This window comes from Lithobates pipiens, unplaced genomic scaffold, assembly GCF_037356315.1.
Source record: "Lithobates pipiens isolate NorthernLeopardFrog02 unplaced genomic scaffold, aLitPip1_a1.2 Scaffold_8, whole genome shotgun sequence".
Lineage (NCBI taxonomy): Eukaryota > Metazoa > Chordata > Amphibia > Anura > Ranidae > Lithobates > Lithobates pipiens.
The window spans coordinates 588405360-588429161 of NW_027507903.1; the positions used below are offsets into that span (position 1 = coordinate 588405360).

Consider the following 23802-nt stretch of genomic DNA (forward strand, 5'->3'; position numbering starts at 1 on the left):
TCCTGTCCGATCGGGCAAAAGTCGCATATATCATATCCCTCCTGTCCAGCGAGGCGTTGGCTTGGGCCGCCCCTCTGTGGGAACTGAATGATCCAGTGGTTTCTAGCCTGTCTGATTTCTTGAAACTTTTTCGGAATATCTTCGAGGAACCAGGTCGTGTCTCCTCAGCGGCTAGCGCTCTTTTACGTCTCCGTCAAGAGGCCGCTTCTGTGGGACAGTATGCTCTTCAGTTCCGTATCCTCTCAGCTGAATTGAGCTGGAATAATGAGGCCCTAGTTGCAACCTTTTTACATGGCCTCTCTGATAGAGTGAAGGATGAATTAGCAGGAAGATCCCTTCCTGCTGATCTGGACAGTGTCATCACCTTGTGTAACCAGATCGATATTCGCTTTCAGGAGAGGGCCCTGGAAAAAAGACGCCAGCACTCCCCGTTCTTTAGGCATTCTGAGTCCCCAGTCCCTTCTCCTCGATTCGAGGAGCACCCCCTGCCTACCGAGGAACCTATGCAGTTGGGCTGGACTAAGTTATCTCCCGAGGAACGCGATAGGCGCAGAACTCTGGGCCTATGCCTCTATTGTGGGGCTAAAGGTCATTTCCGTGACACTTGTTCTCTTCGTCCGGAAAAACGCTCAGGGCTAATACATCTGGAAGGTGGAGTATTAGACCCTGAAATATCACCTTCACCGTCTCGTCTTCTCCTTTCTGTGTTGCTTCATGTCGGTGCTTCCTCTCGTTCGGTCTCAGCACATCTTGATTCCGGAGCCGCTGCCAATTTCATGGATTGGGAAACTGCATCCTCCATGAGACTTACCCTTTTGCCCCTTACAACACCATTGGTGGTCTTGGCGATTGATGGCACGGTTCTCCCAGGGGGTCCTATCCGCTTCCAGACTATTCCTGTTAAGATGTCAGTAGGGACACTCCACCAGGAGTGGATATCCTTCCTTGTCTTACCTAAGGCTTCATCTCCTATCATATTAGGTCTTCCTTGGTTTCGGCTCCATTCTCCACACGTTGACTGGTCTGCTGGACGGATCCTGGCTTGGGGTTCCTCCTGTTCCTCTTCCTGCCTACTCAAGGGTACCCCAAAGGAGAGACTTCCCGTTACCACCACCCCAGTATCTTCTGCTTTTCCTGCTGTATATGGCGATCTCTGGGACGCGTCCTGCAATAGTCGGACTGGTGCACTCTCTGGGTCATGTGATACTCTGGATGAGGAGCCCACCTATGAACCTGAGTCGATCATTCGCTCCAGTTCGCATAACCATTTACCTCTGCCTGTCCCTAAGCTCCCTTGGACGCACAGCCAGGCTAACTTGTCTGCAAGTTCCAGAGTCGCTATGTCTTGTGATGCGATTGAGATGGTCGCTACATCTGACAATACTAATCAGTCGGCCTCCACACCACTTATGCCAGTCCAGCCCATGCCCCATGAGCTTCCTGCTTCTTGTTCAGGACCTTCTGTGACCCAGTCTCACCCTACTACTACTATGTCCGTTCAAACCCATTTAAGAGGCTCAATCCATCCTTTGGATAGAATACCTCATTCGGCCAAGAGGGGTTTTCAATCTTTTTCTCTGGGTTCTGTTTGTGTTTCTGCTATCCAGCTTAAATCTTGCGACATGTCACCCTCTAACCAACCTGACCTCAGGGATCCACTGACCTCTGCCCAGTTTGGTGGTCCTGTGATGGATGCCCAACTCAACTTTAAGGGTGAGGGGGTCCCTGCTCAGACTCCTGATCTTCTCATGCCCTTACCCATTCCTAAAAAGCCTTTAGTCCTCAAGTCCTCTCGTCCTCTCCCTACCTCTGCTTTGGTTTCTGAGTATAATCTAAAATACGAGGTTAGTCAAGTTTTGGATTCCCGGCTCCGTAAAGGCATTCTTCAATACCTCGTACTTTGGAAAGGGTTGGGTTCTGAGGAGAGGTCTTGGATCACTGCATCTGAGGTCTTTGCTCCCTGTCTGTTAAGGAGGTTCCATCTGGAGTTTCCCTTTAAGCCTGGACCCAGGCAGGGAAGGGGGAGGCCTCGTAAGAGGGAGGGTACTGTCATGGTTATGCAGTGATCTTCCTGTGTTTGCTTACCTTCCCTCATGTCTTCAGACTAAGAAGCCAGCTACTTCCACCTGGTGGTTTTTATAACCTCTCCTCTAAGCATGGCTCCACCCCAGGCCCTATCAGGGAGCCTATATAAACCTGTGCACTGCAGGGCTCAGTGCTGATCAACCATTGTGTATTCCTTTGTGTATTAGCTTCCTGTTTCCTGTCGTGTGCTCTGCTACTGATTTCCGTTACCGACCTTGGCGTGTTCTGACCATCCCTGCTTGCCTGTGACCCTGACCTATTGGCGTGTACCCGACTATTCTGTTCTGCTTGTGACCCCGACTTTGGCTTGTGTCTCACCATCCCTATCCTCCTGTTCCCTACTGTGGGTGTGAGCTGGGGGACCCTGGGGGTAGCGACCTGGAGCCAGTTGCAGCCAAGACCATCTTCACCACTCGAAGCTCTGGTGAACACCAGCTGGCTCTTAGACTCCGCGCCCCGGGGAATCTTACGCTCTTACCCCAGTGGGATCTGTCCCCCGTCTGCAGCCGTCAGCCGTAGGGTCCACAGCCTAGCGGTGCACCCCCAACCCTACGGTGTGCACCTGTCACCTGGGCTCCAGGTGACCTGACACCATCTGAACCAAATAAGTTTATCTTATCAGACCACAGGACATGGTTCCAGTAATCCATGTCATTAGTCTGCTTGTCTTCTGCAAACTGTTTGCGGGTTTTCTTGTGCATCATCTTTAGAAGAGGCTTCCTTTTGGGATGACAGCCATGCAGACCAATTTGATGCAGTGTGTGGCGTATGGTCTGAGCACTGGCAGGCTGACCCCCTCACCCCTTTAACCTCTGCAGCAATGCTGGCAGTACTCATACATCTGTTTCCCAAAGACAACCTCTGGATGTGACGCTGAGCACGTGCACTCAACATCTTTGGTTGACCATGGGGAGGCCTGTTCTGAGTGGAACCTGTCCTGTTAAACCACTGTATGGTCTTGGCCACCGTGCTGCAGCTCAGTTTCAGGGTCTTGGCAATCTTCTTATAGCCTAGGCCATCTTTATGTAAAGCAACAATTCTTTTTTCAGATCCTCAGAGAGTTCTTTGCCATGAGGTGCCATGTTGAACTTCCAGTGACCACCAGTATGAGAGAGTAAGAGCGATAACACCAAATTTAAAACACCTGCTTCCCATTCACAACTGAGACCTTTTAACACTAATGAGTCACATGACATCGGGGAGGGAAAATGGCTAAGTTGGGTCCGATTTGGACATTTTCCAATTAGGGGTGTAATTACTTTTGTTGCCAGCGGTTTAGACATTAATGGCTGTGTGTTGAGTTATTTTGAGGGGACAGATAATTTACAATGTTATACAAGCTTTACACTCACTACTTTACATTGTAGCAAAGTGTCATTTCTTCAGTGTTGTCACATGAAAATATATATTAAAATATTTACAAAAATGTGAGGGGTGTACTCACTTTTGTGAGATACTGTATATACAGCCTCTTGGCGTGTGGGCCTTTACACTAAGTGGCCACATATTTATGGTGCTGTGTAAACCACTTACCATACTGAGGGCACACTCCCTGAGTGCTCCCAGCATGGTAACTGGCGGGCACCGGAAAGCTCCCAATGCATACTAGCAATCGGGAGCCTTTCCAATCATGTGACCACTGTGACAGCCAATCACAGTGGTCACATGACCCGAATGCCCGCCTCTGCCTCCCGGCTTTTAGAACCCTTAAAGGGCTGGGAGGCAGTCGGCTGGAGAGGGTTAACTTTACCTAAGCAGTATTATGAAGAAAAAAAAAATGAAAAAACAAATCTCAGGCACAACTACTTTTGTTAATCTCAGCAGATTTGGAGTGAGATTTGGTGAGGCCCCTACTGTGTTGCTCACTGATCTCCTTGCTACCTACTTCTGCCAAGATGGCCCCCTCCATACAGGAACACTAGCCAGAACAAGGCATGGTAAGTCAGTAATGGGGAAAGATCAGCTACAGGGAGACCATAGGCAATACTAGTGACTAGTCATCCCTAGTCCTCTTTTACCTATTGAGTACACCTTCCAGAGGTTAGTTCCTCTTTAAAACAAGCCCTCAGTAACCTCTTCCCCTGCAGGCACTGTGAAGCAATTTATCATCAAAGATCACTACCTAGTCTCTAAATTATAATGTGAGTTTTAACAGATTACAAAGCCTGCAGTGTGTTTACACTGGAGGGCTGGCAGGCCTGTCAAGATTTTCCATTGGAAGTAATGGGGGGTCTGGATATCAGTGCCTCTGTTGTGAACACTAGAGATGAATTTCTCCACATTTCTCACAGCTACAGAGGTAAGTGAAGGCTTGATTTAAAGACCTGCACATCATTTTTTTTTGGAGTGAATTTTTGAACTTGTGTACTTTGACTTTTCTAAGCCTTAATTGAAATAGCCTCTATGGTTTTAGAAAGTTACAAGGAAACATTTGTAGAAATTATAAAAAAAAATAAAAAAAAAAACATACATACAATGGGGTTACCATACCTGCTGTGGTTCCAAAAACGTAGTGCTGACAGTGGCACCAATAAATTTATTCTCTGGCTTCGGGATCTTTGGCCACAAGACCAGAAGGAAGGGATGTATGAAGATTGCCATTGCAAGAATGCCTACGCTGAGCAGAGACACTGAAATCAAAGCCAGTGGATGAATCCGCCCTCCTGAGATACCATAGACATAAAGAAACCATGAAGCCATTTGAATACAAAAGGGACAATGAACCAAACAGTTATATATTAAAGTATATATGAAGACAATTTATATTTGATACAGTAGGGTGTGATTACAATCCTTAAAAGAATTTGTCATGTGTATCTCTTTGGGAAATTTTCCCTTCACTTCCTGTCTTGTAATTACAACTGGAAGCAAAGGGAAATATATCTAAAGTAAGGGAAATAGCCTTGTATACAGAATTCTTTTTTTCACTGTGTCCCTGCTGGGAAGATTCTCACTTTGGAAGTGTCTCAGTGATCACTGTCACATAGCAGAAATTGACTGGAAATCCAATTTTTTACGGTAATCACAGAAAAAGGTGACAAGTATTCCAAAGGGGACATCCGTTCCGGTGATTTTCCTGGCACTTTGTTTATAAGTTTCAGTATTTTTTCTTTGCTAGAAAATTATTTAGAACCCCCAAATATATATATATATATATATATATATATATATATATATATATATCAGAGACCCTAAGGAATAAAATGGCGACCGTTGCAATTTATTATGTCACACAGTATTTGTGCAGTGGTTTTTCAAACGCGATTTTTTAGAAAAAAAAATTACACATTAACCGCTTGCTGACCGCCGCCTGTATATTTAGATCAAAAGAATGGGACGGGCTGCTCAAATGGGCGTACCTGTATGTCCCTTTGAATTTGCTGCCGTGCCATCGTGTGTGCATCCGCCGCAAACTCCGTGAGTGGGGTCGCGATAGTCTCACGGAGAGGAAGAACAGGGAAATGCCAATGTAAACAAGCATTTCCCTGTTCTGCCTAGTGACACTGTCACTGATCACAGCTCCCTGTAATTGGGAGTGGTGATCAGTGATGTGTCACACGTAGGCCCCTCCATCCCACAGTTAGAATCACTCCCTAGGACACACTTAGCCCCAACACTGCCACCTAGTGGTTAACCCCTTCACTGCAAGTCCCATTTACACAGTAATCAATGCATTTTTAATCGCACTGATCGCTGTATAGGTGTGAATGGTCCCAAAAATGTGTCAAAATTGTCTGATGTGTCCCCCATAATGTCACATTCATGATAAAAATCGCTGATTGCCACCATTACTAGTAAAAAAAAAATATTAATAAAAATGCCATAAAACTATCCCCTATTTTGTAGACACTATAACTTTTGCGCAAACCAATCCATATACGCTCAATGTGGTTTTTTTTTTACCAAAAATATGTAGAAGAATACGTATCAGCCTAAACAGAGGAAAATTTATATATATATATATATATATATATATATATATATATATGTTTTGGGGATATTTATTATAGCAAAAAGTAAAAAAATGAGTTTTTTTCAAAATTGTCGCTCTGTTTTTGTTTATAGTGCAAAAAATAAAAACCGCAGAGGTGATCAAATACCACCAAAAGAAAGCTCTATTTGTGGGAAAAAAGGACGTCAGTTCTGTTTGGGAGCCGTGTCGCACAACAGCGCAATTGTCAGTTAAAGCACCGCAGTGCTGAATTGCAAAACGTGCTCTGGTCTTTGGCCAGCCACGTTGTTTTTTTTGTAAAATATGAAAGATGGTGTTATGCCGGGTAAATACCTAACATGTCAAGCTTTAAAATTGTGCACGCTCATGGAATGGCGACAAACTACGGTACTTTAAAAATAAATTCAGGTTACCTGTTTAGAGATACTAGAATTATTACTCTCACTCTAACATTCACAGGGATATCTCACATGTGTGGTGTGAACACCATTTACATATGCGTGCCTGACCCTATGCATGTGTTCGCTTTTGCATGCCAGCACGGAGGGACAGGGGTGCTTTAATTTTTTTATTATTATTATTTATTTTTACACAATTAATTTTTTCTATTGCAAGGGACGTAAACATCCATTGTAATAGAAATAAGGATGGCAGGTCCTCTTTATTTAGAGATCTCTTCTTTACCTTTAAAAGCAAAAGATACAAAATAAAATTTGATCTTGCTTTAAAAAACATTGTTCACTTTCACCCTGGACTGGGAGTGACTCTAGTCTTTGTTCGCCTCTGTGACCAGCCGGCCGTACTGCTACTCATGTGTGCCAGCAAGAACAGTAAGCCCAATAAACACCTGCAAGTGGTGGGAGGGGATGCCCCCCGCCGCTTCTGAAAATGATCTAGTGGCTAATGAGCTGCTTGGACTGCTTTCATGAGAAAACCAGCAGCTGGCTGAATAAAAAAAAATTAACGGGTTATGGCTGATGGCTTCAGCCATAACCCCAGTAAACCACTTGTAAACTACAATGTATAGATACGTATTGCAGTCAGAAAATTTCTAAGAAAAGTTATTCTATTATTTCCTGTTGTGCCCTTGCATAGGGCACCAAAAGCAAAAAAGTCCAGAAGAGTTGGAAGTCCTAGTCAGGCTACCTCCCTAGATAAAGACACACGTGTGATGCCAAGCCTCCATGAAATCCATTAAATAAAAGGTGTCAGGAATGTTGAAGAGGAAAAATCTTCTTAAAAGAGGCGGGCTCTTACTTGCTGCAGACTCTAATGCACACTGTAAAAAGCTCTCAGTGTGCAGTGAAATCAGAGTAAGCGTTTTCATTACAGGAAAGGGGGGCATGTAAAACCGTGCAAGACTAAAGGTAAGGCTGGAGTTCAGCTTTAAGAAATGAGATCTCCCACTATAGTTCCCGGCTTTGCGCTTAACAATCTTGGAATTTCTTATGTCCTTCTCCATCTTGGGTTTTCCCACTTCTGTTGCTGCCTTCAGCATAAAAAAAATAAATGGAAAACCCAGCAGGTAAAGTGGGACCTCCTAGTAATGGCTGCAGCTGAAGATTACCCAACACACTAACATCTCCCAGAGTGGTGGTATCAGTTATGAATGGACTGAATCTTTAACCACTTGCAGACCGGACCATTTTGCTGGTCAAAGACCAGACCACTTTTTGCGATTCGGCACTGCATCGCTTTAACTGACAATTGCGCGGTCGTGCGACGTGGCTCCCAAACAAAATTGACGTCCTTTTTTTCCCACAAATAGAGCTTTCTTTTGGTGGTATTTGATCACCTCTGCGGTTTTTATTTTTTGCGCTATAAACAAAAAAGGAGCAACAATTTTTTTTTAAAACGTGACAATTTTGAAAAAAACGCATTATTTTTTACTTTTTGTTATAATAAATATCCCCCAAAAATATATAAAAAAACATTTTTTTCCCTCAGTTTAGGCCGATACGTATTCTTCTACATATTTTTGGTAAAAAAAAAATCGCAATAAGCGATTATTGATTGGTTTGCACAAAAGTTATAGCGTTTACAAAATAGGGATAGTTTTATAGCATTTTTATTAATAATTTTTTATTATTTTTTTTTTACTAGTAATGGCGGCGATCAGCGATTTTTATTGTGACTGCGACATTATGGCGGACACATCGGACATTTTTGACACATTTTTGGGACCATTGTCATTTATACAATAATCACTGCTATATAAATGCAGTGATTCCTGTGTAAATGACACTGGCAGTGAAAGGGTTAACCAGTGGGTGGCAGTGTAGGGGTTAAGTGTTCCTAGGGGTGTGTTACTAACTGTGGGGGGGTTGGGCTTTCATTTAGTGAACACTGATCTCTGCTCCAATCACATGGAGCAGAGATCAGCGTCACTAGTTGCTAGGCAGAATGGAGAAATGTTGTTTACACAGCATTTCCTCCATTCGGCCGCTCCGTGAGACGATCGCGGGGATGCCCGCGGCGATTGAGTCCGCGGGTCCCGCGACCGGACTCACGGGGGTCCCGACCAGCGCGCTGCCGGCGGCGTGCTCCCGATGGCAGGGCGGCATTGAATATTGGATGTACCTGTACGCCAATATGCCTGCCCGTGCCATTCTGTCGACGTACATCGTCGTGCGCTGGTCGGGAGATGGTTAAACAAATTCTAGTAGAGTAGTCGATGAGTAAAGCCTAAACAATTCTAAAAAATGTAACCAAATATAAGATAAAGAACCACTGTTTCTTCATTCTTATATACATACTTATGTTAGTCTGAAATGTCTGGTTGGCACTTGGCACCCCTTCTCCTGCTGCTGTGGATGCTGTTATGAAGGTGGTGTACGCTCCATGTGGTGACAGTCCTGAGAGGGTGAAATTCCTGCCATATACTGTGCAAATGGTAAATAGACATATATGAAAAACAGGTTCAAAATACAAAAAGATGACATGACAAGAAAAAGAAAACAAAATATTCCACCAAATAAACACCACAGAACTGAAGATAAATCTACCATAAAAGACGAAGAATCAGTAGCCATAAAAATCCATATACATGAGGATGGGATAGTCATGGGCACCTGAGTGATTCCAGCATGCTAACAGTATTGATGGAGGAATCTCCACTACTGACTATTGTTGCAGTCACTGTTCCTCTGATCATTTTCCACACGGTTCGGTCAATTTTTTTGTCAAGCCAGGGGGTGCTTGAAGGGCCACCCATGGCTTGAATTTTGGACAAAGTTTATCTCTTCTTGGATATTGTAAGAAGGAATGATAATGGGCATCTCTGTAATGTTTAACCCATCTCTAGATAGACAGTGTGAGAGAAGGCAGAGCTGAGCACCTTTGTCATGCTGACGCTACTTCTGGTTAGACAGTGTTAGAAGATACAGTGTATGTCAAGGCCAGGGCCTAACCTCAGGACTCTGCTGCGTCTGACAGTAACTCCTCTCACTGAGTCCCTTAAGATGCTGGACAGCTCCCTGCTCGATTGCTTAGACAACCTTGCCTTATGTCTTGCTTTTCGTGCACCTTGAACTCTTTGCTCCTCCCGAGAACTTCCTGATTAAAGCCATGTCTCTGCATCAGCCATATTATTGTGCTCTCCAGCCAGTATCTCCCTCTTGTCACTTTTGCGGCCATGCGTATCGTGGCTACCACTCGTTACTGACCTTTGGCTTGTTCCTCAACTACGCTTCTGCTTGTTTACAACCTGCAACCACCAACCTTTGGCTTGTTTACTGACGACGCTTCTGCTTGATCCCAACCTGCTATATCTGCTACTGGACCCTGACTTGCTCATTTCCTGGTAGGGTGTTCCTAAAGACTGTGACCTGGTGCTAACACGCAGCAAGACCCATCTCAACTATCAGGAGCTTGGGTGAATACTGGTTAGTGCTTAGACCACACACCCTGGGTAAGCCCGCGTCATCTGCCAGGGTGACTTGCTTGTTCAATTATCCAGCTGGTTGGTGGAAGCCTCTCTCCTGCTATAGTTACTGTCCTCCAAGCCTGACCTCTGACAGGATTAAATACTATGATCATGGTTAGTTGGGTAATGCTAATACTGGTAATATTTTAAAGTGACACCATACAATCAAAGATAAACAGACATTCCAATCCTTCACATTCTAAAAAGGACTAGAAAATACACGTGGGAGAATCTGTCCACAGGACAACTATTAGTCGTGCACTTCACAAATCTGGCCTTTATGGAAGAGTGGCAAGAAGGAAGTCATTGTGGGCAGAAAGCCATAAGAAGTCCCCTTTGCAGTTTGAATGAAGCCATCTGGGGAACACAGCAAACATGTGAAAGAAGATTTTCTGGTCAGATGAGACCAAAATAAACATTTTTGGTCTAAATGGAAAACGCTATGTGTGGTGGAAAACTAAAACTGCACATCACCCTGAAGACACCATCCCCACTGTGAAACATGGTGGTGCCAAGATCATGCTGTGGGGATGCATTTCTTCAGCAGCGACAGGGAAGCTGGTCAGGTAGATGGGAAGATGGAAGGAGCCAAATACAGGGCAATCTTAGAAGCAAACCTGTTAGTCTGCAAAAGACTTGAGACTGGGGCTTTGGTCAACCTTTCAACAGGACAACAACCCTAAACATACAGACAGAGCTACAATGGAATGGATTATAGAAAAGCTTATTCATGTGTTAGATCAGCCCAGCCAAAGTCCAGACCTAAATCCAAATGAGAATCTGTAGCAAGACTTGAAAAGTGCCGTTCACAGACGCTCTCCATTCAATCTGACAGCACTTGAGCTATTTTCTAAGAAGAATGGGCACAAATTTCACTTTTTAGATGTGCAAAGCTGGTAGAGACTAGTGATGGCCGAACGGTTCGCCCGGCGGTCGTTTTGCGGCGAATTTTGGCTGTTCGCGGTCTGCCCGTTCGGCGGACTATTGGCGCCGTTCGCCCGGCGGACTTCCATGTTTTTACTGTGTAAAAGAACTTTGACCTGATGACACATCCATCATGGGGTACAGGACAGCCAATTGAGACATTATAGGACATGGACACTTGGACATTCCCCCTAACCTATAAATACACCCGATCCGGCGGCCATTTTACATTCTTTCTTCTGTCACTATAGGGAAAGGTTGCTGTGTGGAGCAGGGAGAGATAAATCGCTAGCTATTTGGTACACAAAAGTTCTTTTCAGGACTGGTATAGGTGTTAGGTGTATATAGGTTTGCTGTGCTACTGATTGTTGCAGCAGCCTGAGTGTCTTTTGTCAGTTTAGAGAAAGGGACAGGGCGCTGTGTGCTGCTGCAGGGACAGCCAGATTAGTCATCATCATTAGCTGTTACTATCAGGTCCACAAAAGTGCTATTCCAGTAACCAGTTATTGTTCCAGCAGCCTCTGTTTTGCCAGTTTATATAGGGACAGGCAGGAAGCAGTGTGTCAGGCAGTGAGGGTCAGTTTAAACAGTAGCTGTTACTATTAGTTCCACAAAGGTTCTTTTCAGGACTGGTATCAGTGGTATGGTAATAGGTTTGTACACGTATAATATTCTTTCTTCCAAATATAGAAAGAATATTATACTTGACTGCTGCCCTTCTGCTGCAGTCTGCTAATCATTCACAACTCACTTGTTCCACAAAGCTCTTTATCAGGACTGGTAACTTGGTCTAGGGTGCTACAGTACATAGGGTTGAGTGAGGTACAGTCTGCTATTCTATAAGGACTGTTATTGGTCCACAATACATAGGGTTGAGGTGCACTACTGCTGACCGCTGCCCTATACTGCAGCAGTCCTTCATTGGTATAGGGACTGACGTACAGTCTGCTAATCACTCACACACAACCTACTTGGTCCACAAAAGTCCTTATAAGGACTGGTAACTTGGTCTAGGGTGCTACAGTACATAGGGTTAAGTGAGGTACAGTCTGCTATTCTATAAGGACTGGTATCGGTCCACAATACATAGGGTTGAGGTGCACTACTGCTGACCGCTGCCCTATACTGCAGCAGTCCTTCATTGGTATAGGGACTGACGTACAGTCTGCTAATCACTCACACACAACCTACTTGGTCCACAAAAGTCCTTATAAGGACTGGTAACTTGGTCTAGGGTGCTACAGTACATAGGGTTGAGTGAGGTACAGTCTGCTATTCTATAAGGACTGGTATCGGTCCACAATACATAGGGTTGAGGTGCACTACTGCTGACCGCTGCCCTATACTGCAGCAGTCCTTCATTGGTATAGGGACTGAGAGCTTTGTCACAGGGTCATTTAAAAAATGACAGGCAGAGGAAGAGGCAGGCCCTTCCGCAGGGGTGGTAGGGGTAGGGCAGGAGCAACAGGCTTGAGCCAAAGTGGGAAGTTGCAGAAGGTGCGTTCAATTACTTTAAAGGAAGCACCAGACTTGGTTGAATGGCTCGCTCAGCCTTACTCTTCTGCACCCTCCTCATCCTCTCGATCTGCACCCTCTTCACTCTCTGCTATGTGCACCCCCAAAGACACTACCACCAACAACACCACCACCACCACATACCTTCCGGTTGAGTCACAGGAATTATTTTCCGATCCATATCAAGAGGACATTTCTGATGCGCAGCCACTCTCACGCTGCTGATGTCAGTGCTCTCTATCACGGTGCTGCTGTCAGTGCTGTATATCACGGTGCTGGTGTGAGTGCTTCATGTCACGCTGCTGATGTCAGTGCTCTCTATCACGGTGCTGCTGTCAGTGCTGTATATCACGGGGCTGGTGTGAGTGCTTTATGTCACGCTGCTGATGTCAGTGCTCTCTATCAAGGTGCTGCTGTCAGTGCTGTATATCACGGTGCTGGTGTGAGTGCTTTATGTCACGCTGCTGATGTCGGTGCTCTCTATCACGGTGCTGCTGTCAGTGCTGTATATCATGGTGCTGGTGTTAGTGCTTTATGTCACGCTGCTGATGTCAGTGCTCTCTATCACGGTGCTGTTGTCAGATGACTCTATCACGGTGCAGGTGTCATTGCTGTATGTGACGCTGCTGGTGATCATCTCCTGCACCCTCTTCTTTGCCTACCCTGGTCCCTGACCTTCCCTCTCCTCCATTGCCTTCATGCGCTCCACAGTCCTGAATTGTCAGAACAATTTCCCATATAAAAAAAGAATGCTTGCAGTTGTCGATCCCAGATTCACCTCATACATGTGTTATGTCATTGGCCATGTGGTGAGACTATGTTTGCCCAGCTAATAATTATTTTGTGGCTGCAAATTTGACCTATAGGTTTGCGAAGTTCGCCTCCCATTGAAGTCAATGGGGCCCGCCGCGAACGTTCCGGTTCGCGAACTATCGGCCGCGTTCGTGGTCCGCGTTCGCGAAACGTCCCGTCGGAAGTTCGTCCATCACTAGTAGAGACATCCCCAAAAAGACTTGCAGCTGTAATTGCACTGAAAGGTGGTTCTACCATGACAAAATGTGAAATATTTCAAGGGGTATGAATACTTTTTCAAGGCACTGTAGCTGCCCAGTGGCGTAACTAGAACCTTCAGGGCCCCGATGCAGGAAACCATGGCGGGCCCCCCCCCCCCCCCCAGACCTCCGGACAGGGCTCTTTTCTCCGAGCCCGATGGTGGAACACCAGGGCCCAGTCCCAAGTGGGTGGCTGCATATAAAGGAACCGATTTAAAAAACATCAATTACAGCCACTGTGCCCATCAAACGCCACCACTGTACCATCTAATGCCACCACTGTACCATCAAATGTCACTACTGTGCCCATCAAACTCTGCCGCTGTGCCCAAATGCCACTGCTGTGCCCATCAAATGCCACCGCTGTGCCCATCAAATGCCGCCACTGTGCCCATCAAATGCTACCACTGTGCCCATCAAATGCTGCTACTGTGCCCATCAAATGCTGCCACTGTGAATCCCCACTGCCCGCTCACTGTCTGCCCGCCACTTACCCTGTCTTGGTGGGGCAGCGGGTAACGGCCATGAGCGGGGTCCTCCATGCAGCTACTGCCATCCTCATCTCCCGTCCTCTCCTCCTGATGGGCGTCCAATAGCTGTGTCTATCGTTTCAGCCAATCAAGTGATGGGTAAAAGACCCGCACACCTGATTGGTGGAGAGGCGGTTCAGTGTTAGGAAAGTGAATATTAATTCACTTTTCTAACACACCTGGCTGGGTAGACTGTGAGCGCCAAGCATGGCGCTCGCAGTTCACCTATTTTGAAGCCTATTATAGCCCATGGCTGTAATCAGGCGCTACAAAAACACCCCCCGCCGCTGTAATTCAGGCACCCGGCACCCCAAAAGGAACCAGACACCTAAATATGGGGGTGGCAGCGGTGGCCATGGATAGATTCATGCTATGCTATGCATGAATCTATCCATTGGTCATAGAGGGGGTGGAACCTGTGCACCCTTTTGGATGCACCGCCACTGATAAACACATGCACATTCACATACATACATACACATACATATATGAAAACACACACACATACATACATGCATGCTCTCACACACACATACAAGCATGTTCACACACACACACATATAAGCATGCTCACACACACTCACACACATACAAGCATGCTCACACGCACACACACAAGCATGCTCACACACACTCACACACATACAAGCATGCTCACACGCACACACACAAGCATGCTCACACACACACACATACATTAATGCTCACACACACACACATACATGCTCACACACACACACACATACATACAAGCATGCTCACGCACACAGATATAAGCATGCACGCACACAGATACAAGCATGCTCGCACACACACACATACATGCATGCTCTCACACACATACATGCATGCTCACACACATGCATGCTCACACACACACACACATACATGCTCACACACACATACAAGCATGCTCACACACACACACACATACAAGCATGCTCACACACAAGCATGCTCACGCACACACAAGCATGCTCACACACATGCACATACAAGCATGCTCACACACACATACAAGCATGCTCACACACACATACAAGCATGCTCACACACATACATACAAGCATGCTCACACACACGCACATACGAGCATGCTCACACACACATACATAAAAGCATGTTCACACATACAAGCATGCTCACACACACACATAAAAGCATGTTCACTCATACAAGCATGCTTACACACACACACATAAAAGCATGTTCACTCATACAAGCATGCTCACACACACACATACAAGCATGTTCACTCATACAAGCATGTTCACTCATACAAGCATGTTCACTCATACAAGCATGCTCACACACACACATACAAGCATGTTCACTCATACAAGCATGCTCACACACACACATACAAGCATGTTCACTCATACAAGCATGTTCACTCATACAAGCATGCTCACACACACACATACAAGCATGTTCACTCATACAAGCATGTTCACTCATACAAGCATGTTCACTCATACAAGCATGCTCACACACACACATACAAGCATGTTCACTCATACAAGCATGCTCACACACATACATACAAGCATGCTCACACACACGCACATACGAGCATGCTCACACACACATACATAAAAGCATGTTCACACATACAAGCATGCTCACACACACACATAAAAGCATGTTCACTCATACAAGCATGCTTACACACACACACATAAAAGCATGTTCACTCATACAAGCATGCTCACACACACACATACAAGCATGTTCACTCATACAAGCATGTTCACTCATACAAGCATGCTCACACACACACATACAAGCATGTTCACTCATACAAGCATGTTCACTCATACAAGCATGCTCACACACACACATACAAGCATGTTCACTCATACAAGCATGTTCACTCATACAAGCATGCTCACACACACACATACAAGCATGTTCACTCATACAAGCATGTTCACTCATACAAGCATGCTCACACACACACATACAAGCATGTTCACTCATACAAGCATGTTCACTCATACAAGCATGCTCACACACACACATACAAGCATGTTCACTCATACAAGCATGCTCACACACACACATACAAGCATGTTCACTCATACAAGCATGCTCACACACACACATACAAGCATGTTCACTCATACAAGCATGTTCACTCATACAAGCATGCTCACACACACACATACAAGCATGTTCACACATACAAGCTAGTGATGTCCAGTTCATGAACGAATCGTTCTTTTGAACCGGTTCTTTTTAGTGAACTGGATGAATCGATTCTTTTCAGTGAACTGATTCGTTTGAAACAGTTCACTCTGCACTCAGTACATAGCAGAGTAGCAGAGCTGGCAGTGGTAATATGATCCTAGAGTGAGAGAGCTCGGCCCCTCCCTGCAACCAATTAGCTGACTCACAGCACAGTGACACTCAGGAACTGGATACAAACTTAAAACAAGAGCCAGGAGTACACAGTACACCGAGTTAAAGAATCGAACAGTACACCGAGTTAAAGAATCGTACAAGTTACCGAGTTAAAGAATCGTACAAGTTACCGAGTTACCGAGTGAAAGAATCATATCAGTTTTTAGAACACAGTACACTAAGAACCATGAGTCACCACCAGTAGAGAACACTACACTAAATCAATGATCAGCTAGCAGTAGTACACTTACAGACTGCTTTATAGACAGAGAGGACAGAGTCAGGATAAGAAGATATCCTCATTCAGATTAATTATTTAACCCTTTAATATTTAGTTGGCTTATGCTAAAGAAGATATTCATGTTAAGAAGGACAGGAATGCCTTCTGGGACATGTGTCTAATTTAGTAGCTATATAACTGAATGAGAGAGCTGTCTAATTTTTATAACACAAAAATACATTTTATCCTGCTTTATGGTAATATTTTTCTGCGTTCTGGTCCTGAGATTTCTATGCCCCCTGGATCCTTAGATTATTATTTATTTTAATTCCTCCAACCATGACCATTTTTAAATAGTGGTATAAAAAATAACAGACAAAATAGGAAAAAAATCAAGTTTTTAATAGAACAATATAAAACTATTTGAAAGTACTGGATAATTACGATAAAAAAACACATTTATTCACATGCAGATATCAGGGTTGGTGGGGATGGTTTTAGTTTTTATTTTATACATTTTTTCACTTAACAAGCCCCTATGTGATCGTTTGTTGAAGTGACAGGTTCTCTTTATTGCATATGGGGTCTGGTATATGATTATATGAGTATAGGATTGTGCTCAGTGACCTGGGTAGCAGGTGTTCTGTCAGATCAAGCGATCTATAGGAGCAGCCAATATTGCGACTTTTGGTGATGCCCAAACAGTCGTGTAAATGAAAAGCGTGTTTTTGTGTGTATTTTCTGCATTCTGATGGGCCAACTTCAAAGGTAAGATTGCTAGCTATCAGATTTGTCCGTAGTCTTTACAGTGCATAATGAGGCTCCTTTTACACTTGTGTGACTTATCATGCAACTTGGGACTACAGTCGCACCCCAAGATTTCCAATGAGTACCGTTCATATCTGTGGGTCTTCCAGTCACAGCGACTTCAAAGTAGTTACTGCACTACTTTGGTACGATTTTGATGCGACTTGAGGCAGAGACCTCAAGATTACATAAGTATTCCTTCAAGTCACATCAAAATCGCATCAAAGTCACGGTAAAAATCGTCGCAAAAATTGCATGACTTTCAAGTCACACAAGTATGAAAGGAGCCGAACGATTGGATTTTACTACCGTGGACACTTCGCCTGCACATGGAAGTAAAATACAATCATTTTTCCTGTGCATGCGCTGTAAAGAGAACGGAAAAATATGTCTAGCAATGTTAGCTGTGTAGTTAGCCCATCATATGCACAAAAATCCGCTTTTCATTTTCACAGCTTTATGTGTCACCAAAATTGATGACGCGGCTGATCTGACAGAATAATAGGATTGTGCTACTAGCAAGGAACTAAATGCAAATAAACCTCCCCAGGACCTGCCAGCCTTCTGAGAAGAATCATTCTTTTGATTCTAATCATTTAAGAAGGCTGAGTCAGAGCTTCGGTTCACTTGCTTGTCAGTAGACTCAGCAAGTGAACCGAAGAATCGGTTCATTGAATCGGTTCATTTCACTGAGTAGTTCGAAATGAACCGATTCAGTTAAAAGATCCGGACTTCCCATCACTAATACAAGCATGCTCACACACACACATAAAAGCATGTTCACTCATACAAGCATGCTTACACACACACACACATACAAGCATGTTCACTCATACAAGCATGTTCACTCATACAAGCATGCTCACACACACACATACAAGCATGTTCACTCATACAAGCATGCTCACACACACACATACAATCACAAATACAGTAGATAGGCTTATTAAAAAAAAACAGCAGACATTTACCTCTTCCTGGCGGGTACTGCACTCTAGGGGGAGACAAAGAGCACACACTGCTTTCACTAAGCCTAATGTGAGGAGCTGCCGCACAGTGCCGATTTCAGTTCGGCTGATGATTGTGAGCTCCTCTCAGCCTTCCCTCCTATCGCAGAAGTACAGGGGGCCCTCGGGCCCCCTGCAGCAAGGGGCCCGGTCGCCATGGCGATCTTGGCGACCCCTATAATTCCGCCACTGTAGCTGCCAGAAGATTACCGATACCCATCCGATTGTTTAATGGAAGTGACGTTCCCACCAAAAAATACTTTCAAAATAAAAAAATAATGCGAATGCGCTATGCATTCCAACATGTGTTCCATGGCGCGATATGCATTCCGCTACCAACAGAGCCCATCAGATTGTTTGAAAACAACGGCAGCGGACATCTTACTACACCCAGCTACGTCTTGAATTTCAGAGTAATTTTAGCAATAAAGTGAGCATATATAAATAAATATTGTATATTGATATCTGTGATGCTGTTTAACCACTTGCTTACTGGGCACTTAAACCCCCCTCAGTCCCAGACCAATTTTCAGCTTTCAGCGCTGATGCACTTTGAATGACAATTGCGCGGGCATACAACACTGTACCCAAATGAAATTTTTATCATTTTTTTCCCACAAATAGAGCTTTCTTTTGGTGGTATTTAGTTACAGCTCGGAGTTTTATTTTTTGCTAAACAAACAAAAAAAGATGCAAAAAAAAAAACCGATGGGCACAGATAAGGCGGCACTGATGGGCAAAGATGGGCACATAAGATGGCACGGATGGGTGGCACAGATGGGTGGCACGGATGGGTGGCACGGATGGGCACTGATAGGTACCACAGATAGATGGGACTGATGGGCACTGATAGGTGGCACTGATAGGTGGCTCTGATAGGTGGCACTGCTGGGCACTGATGGGCGGCACTGCTGGGCACTGATGGGCGGCACTGGGGTGCAGCACCTTTGAGGCAGATTGGGTGGCACTGTGGGTGGCACTGTGGGGTGGCACTGTGGGTGGCACTGTGGGTGGCACTGTGGGTGGCACTGTGGGCACTATGGGCACTGACGGGGGGCACTTACTTTTGCGTTTTATTTTACTTCAGGATGGCACTGCGGGAGGCAGGTGGGCACTGGCAGGTGGCAGGTGGTCCCTTGTATTGATGGCCGTGATCGGGACTGATGTCCCGATCACGGCCGCCGGTGATCGGCTTTTTTTTTTTCTCCTCGCGCTGTCAGCGCGAGGAGGAATAATAGCCGATTACCGGCTCCGTTCTATCACATGATCAGCTGTCATTGGCTGACAGCTGATCATGTGATAAGGGGTCGGGATCGACCCCTTGCACGGATCGGTGATCAGGCGAGTCTCACGGACTCGCCGATCACAGAGCGCGCCGCGCGCGCCCCTCAGGGGGCGCGCAGGCCGCTCGTATCCGGGACGACGTCAATAGACGTCGTCCCGGAAATGTAGGTCCGCGCTGATGCCGTCATTTGGCAATAGCGCGGATCTGTAGTGGTTAAACATCCAAACAGCATCACAGATATCAATATAGTATATTTATTTATATACGTTCACTTTATTGCCAAAATTACTCTAAAATCCAAGACATAGCTGTGTGTAGTAAAATGTCTGCATGGGTGTTCTGTCAGATTACCACTACCCATCAGATTAGAAAGTGTTTGGAACACATGTTGAAACGCTTAGCATATGTGCAGTAAGTATTTTTTGGTCAGAACGTCACTTCCGTTACACAATCTGATAGGTAGTGGTAATCACTTCCGCAGTGTTCGGACAAATAAAACCTGACAGGCTGATTGTACCAAAGTCAATCAATTGATCAAAATCAGTATAAGAAGCCTGCCCATAGATGAAAATTGGGCTGGTTCCTGCTGAATTTTGATCCATCTACAGCCAGTTTTAGGGACATGTGCGCAGTAGAATCTCATTAGGTAGTCCATTTCAGGAGTGCACCAATGAGGCTGCTTAAACTCCTAAAGAAGTTGAAGCAGTGGAACAGGGATGAATTAAAACAAAAAATAATAATACATTTTTTTTAAACTTTAAAGAATTGCTACTTAAAGTGGAGTTCTGCCCCCCAGCAAAAAAATTAAAGTCAGCAGCCACACATACTGTAGCTGCTGACTTTTAATATTAGGACACTTACCTGTCCTGGGATCCACCGATGTCGGCACCCCAGCCAATGTTTCCATCAGTTCTCAGGTGCTGCTACCGCCTTTGTAGTAAAGGAACCCGGCAGTTCCCTAGTGTGCATGCGTGAAGCACACCACACTTTCTGAATGGCCCGGCGGCAGGGGAAGGAGGAGGGGGTCTGAACTTCTGATTGATCTCATTGCTGTGAGATCTCTCAGAAGTGGGGACAGGTACCTGTCAAAATAGGGGAGGGGGAGGCTGATAAGCAGAGCTTCCACTTTTGGGTGGAACTCCGATTGAAGTATGCTGTTACAAGAGTCACAGATCAATAAACTGATATTTGGTATGATATACTGGTATGGAATGTGTTTTTTTTTATTGGCTTTAATATAATTTTAACATGAAATTACAAATTAATAATATGCATGAGTGCTCATATGAGCTCTATTTAGCCGATGTTAGAATGGAAGTATTCAACATCTGTGTAGTACTGGTATTATCACTGATTAGACATAATAAGTAGGGACAATAATGGGTACTGATCTTTTCTCTAAATAGACAGTGTGAGATGGAGCAGTAATGGGCACCTATGTAGTGCCAATACTACTTCTGGTTCTACAGCATCAAAAAGGACAGTAATGGGTACCCAGGTGTGGCTGATCCTACTTCTAGTTTTACAGTGTCATTGAAGGCACTAATAGTCACCCATGTAGTTCTGATCCTACCTCTGGTTACACAGTGCGAAAAGGAACAGTAGTGGGTACCTCTATAGTGCTGATATCACCTGTGTTTAGACATAGTAAGATGGAATAACAATGAGTACCTGTGTGCCGCTGAAAACTTGTTTCATTCTTTACATAGATGGTGTAATGTTTCAGTTTTCCTCTTAAAGCATGCCTTGGTATCTCATCCCATGAAATTAAGACTTCTGATGAAGAAACGTGAATGGAAAAAGAGGGACCTGCCAAAGGAACTAACAGAAACAAAAAAAAAAAAAAAAAAAGATATAGGCTTTAATTCTATGAGAAATTGAGAAATTGACCTTGAATTTGCTCATTACATTAAAGTAAGATGACATTACATGCTGTATATATATATATATATATATATATATATATATGTATATGTATATCTATCTATATATACAAACACACACAGCACTGTAAAAATGTTTTAGGCACTTGTGAAAAATGCTGTAAACTGAGGATGCTTTCAAATATGATGACATTTTAGTTTTTGTTATCATTTAACAGCTTACAAAGTACAGAGACAAGCTTAAAGGCTCATTCACACTATAATAAAATCAGGAAAACATTTTCGTCCAAAGAATTTTCAGTCAATTTTCGTATAGTGTAGTGTATACACAATTTTCGACATCCGATTCCTAATTTTTGTACGAAAATTCCTGAAGGGACAAACTCCAAAAATGTTCTTGGACGGGAACAGAAGGAACGATTTTTGTTTCATGTGTACCAATTTTGTAATTTTGAAAAATCAGAAAAGATGGACTGCACATGATCAGAAACAATAAACAACAACAAAAAAGCCCTTGTCGTACGAGAATATTTGTACGAATTTTCATTCATCGGCACCAATTTGGTGTGAAGCAACGAGGAAAATCAGACAATCAATCGCCTGATTTTCTTGCAGTGTATAGTGTACCCCCCAATTAAAGGAAATGTTATAATAAAATATGCGGTGTGTCTGACCTTTACCCTTAAAACTGCGTCAGTTCTCAAAGGTACAATGATCAACATGATAACATGAAGTTAAAATTCAAATCGAATTCAATTCAAACCAAATAATGAAATCAAACCGAATCAGGAGGAATGAAACTGAGTGATGAAAAGCTATGCTCTACTAAATGGTTGAGGTTACTGAAGACAATGGAAAAATCTTACAGTATAGCAAAACTGAGTACCCAGCATGATATGGGGTGGTCTTACTGCATTACAAAGCAAATATTCAAAGTGTTTCCCGATGTGGTGCCCAATCTCTTCTTCAGAAGCACAAAGGAAAAGGCAACGTTGAATACCAAAAATGCAGTGGTCAGTCAAGAAAACGTATTGCAGCAGATGGAAGACACATCATGCCGACTTCCTTTCACAATGTGACACCATCAGATCAGACTTGGCAGAAGCCAGCGGGACCCAGGTACACACATCTATAGTCCAGAGAAGTCCAGCCAGAGGAGGTCTTCCTGGAAGAATTGTTACTAAACAACTATACATTTGACTTGGAAATTAGATCAAACAACTTATCTACAGTGCCTTGAAAAAGTATTCATACCCCTTGAAATGTTCCACATTTTGTCATATTATAACCAAAAATTGAACTGTATTTTATTGGGATTTTATGTGACACAAAGTGGCACATAACTGTGAAGTGGAAGGAAAATGATAAATGGTTTTCAAATTTTTTTACAAATAATTATCTGAAAAATGTGTCATGCATTTGTATTCAGCCTCCTTTACTCTGATACCCTTAACTAAATTCTAATGGAACCGATTGCCTTCCGAAATCACTTAATTAGTAAATAGAGTCAACCTGTGTGTAATTTAATCTCAGTATAAATACAGCTATTCTGTAAAGCCCTCAGAGGTTTGCCAGAGATCATCATGAAGGCCAAGGAACACACCAGGGTTAGGTTATGAAAAATATCCCAAGTTTTGAACATCTCACAGAGCATTGGTGCAGAGATCCACAGCTCAGGTGGGAGAATCTGTCCACAGGACAACTATTAGTTGTGCACTCCACAAATCAGGCCTTTATGGAAGAGTGGCAAGAAGACAGACATTGTTGAAAGAAAGCCAAATACAAATTCCTGTTTGCAGTTTGCGAGAAGCCATGTGGGGGACACAGCAAACATGTGGAAGAAGGGGCTCTGGTCAGATGAGTCCAAAATTTTAATTTTCAGCCTAAAAGCAAAATGCAGTGTGTGGCAGAAAACTAACACTGCACATCATCCTGAATACACCATCTCCACCTTGAAACATGGTGGTGGCAGCATCATGTTGTGTGGATGCTTTCCTTCGGGAGAGACAGGGAAGCTGGTCAGAGTTAATGGGAAGATGGATGGAGTCAAATACAGGGCAATCTGATAAGAAAACCTGTAATGCCGCATACACACGACAGAATAAACTCTGGCGTTTTTTCCGATGGAGTTCCGACGGCGTTCCAACAGAGTTCTGCTGAAGCGGACTTGCCTACACACGATCGCACCAAAGTCCGATCGTCTATAACGCATTG

The 23802-nt window shown here is 44.1% G+C and overlaps 1 protein-coding gene across 1 annotated transcript in view; it reads right to left on the reverse strand.

The window, feature by feature from the left end:
• Positions 1 to 23802, reverse strand: part of IL27RA (interleukin 27 receptor subunit alpha) — a 91976-nt gene that overhangs the window by 13927 nt on the left and 54247 nt on the right. The window contains exons 11-13 of the mRNA XM_077470440.1: positions 21377 to 21526; positions 8794 to 8919; positions 4576 to 4748 (exon numbers count right to left, since the gene is read on the reverse strand). Of these exons, the coding sequence (XP_077326566.1) occupies positions 4576 to 4748; positions 8794 to 8919; positions 21377 to 21526 (449 nt within the window). The remainder of the gene's footprint in view (positions 1 to 4575; positions 4749 to 8793; positions 8920 to 21376; positions 21527 to 23802) is intronic.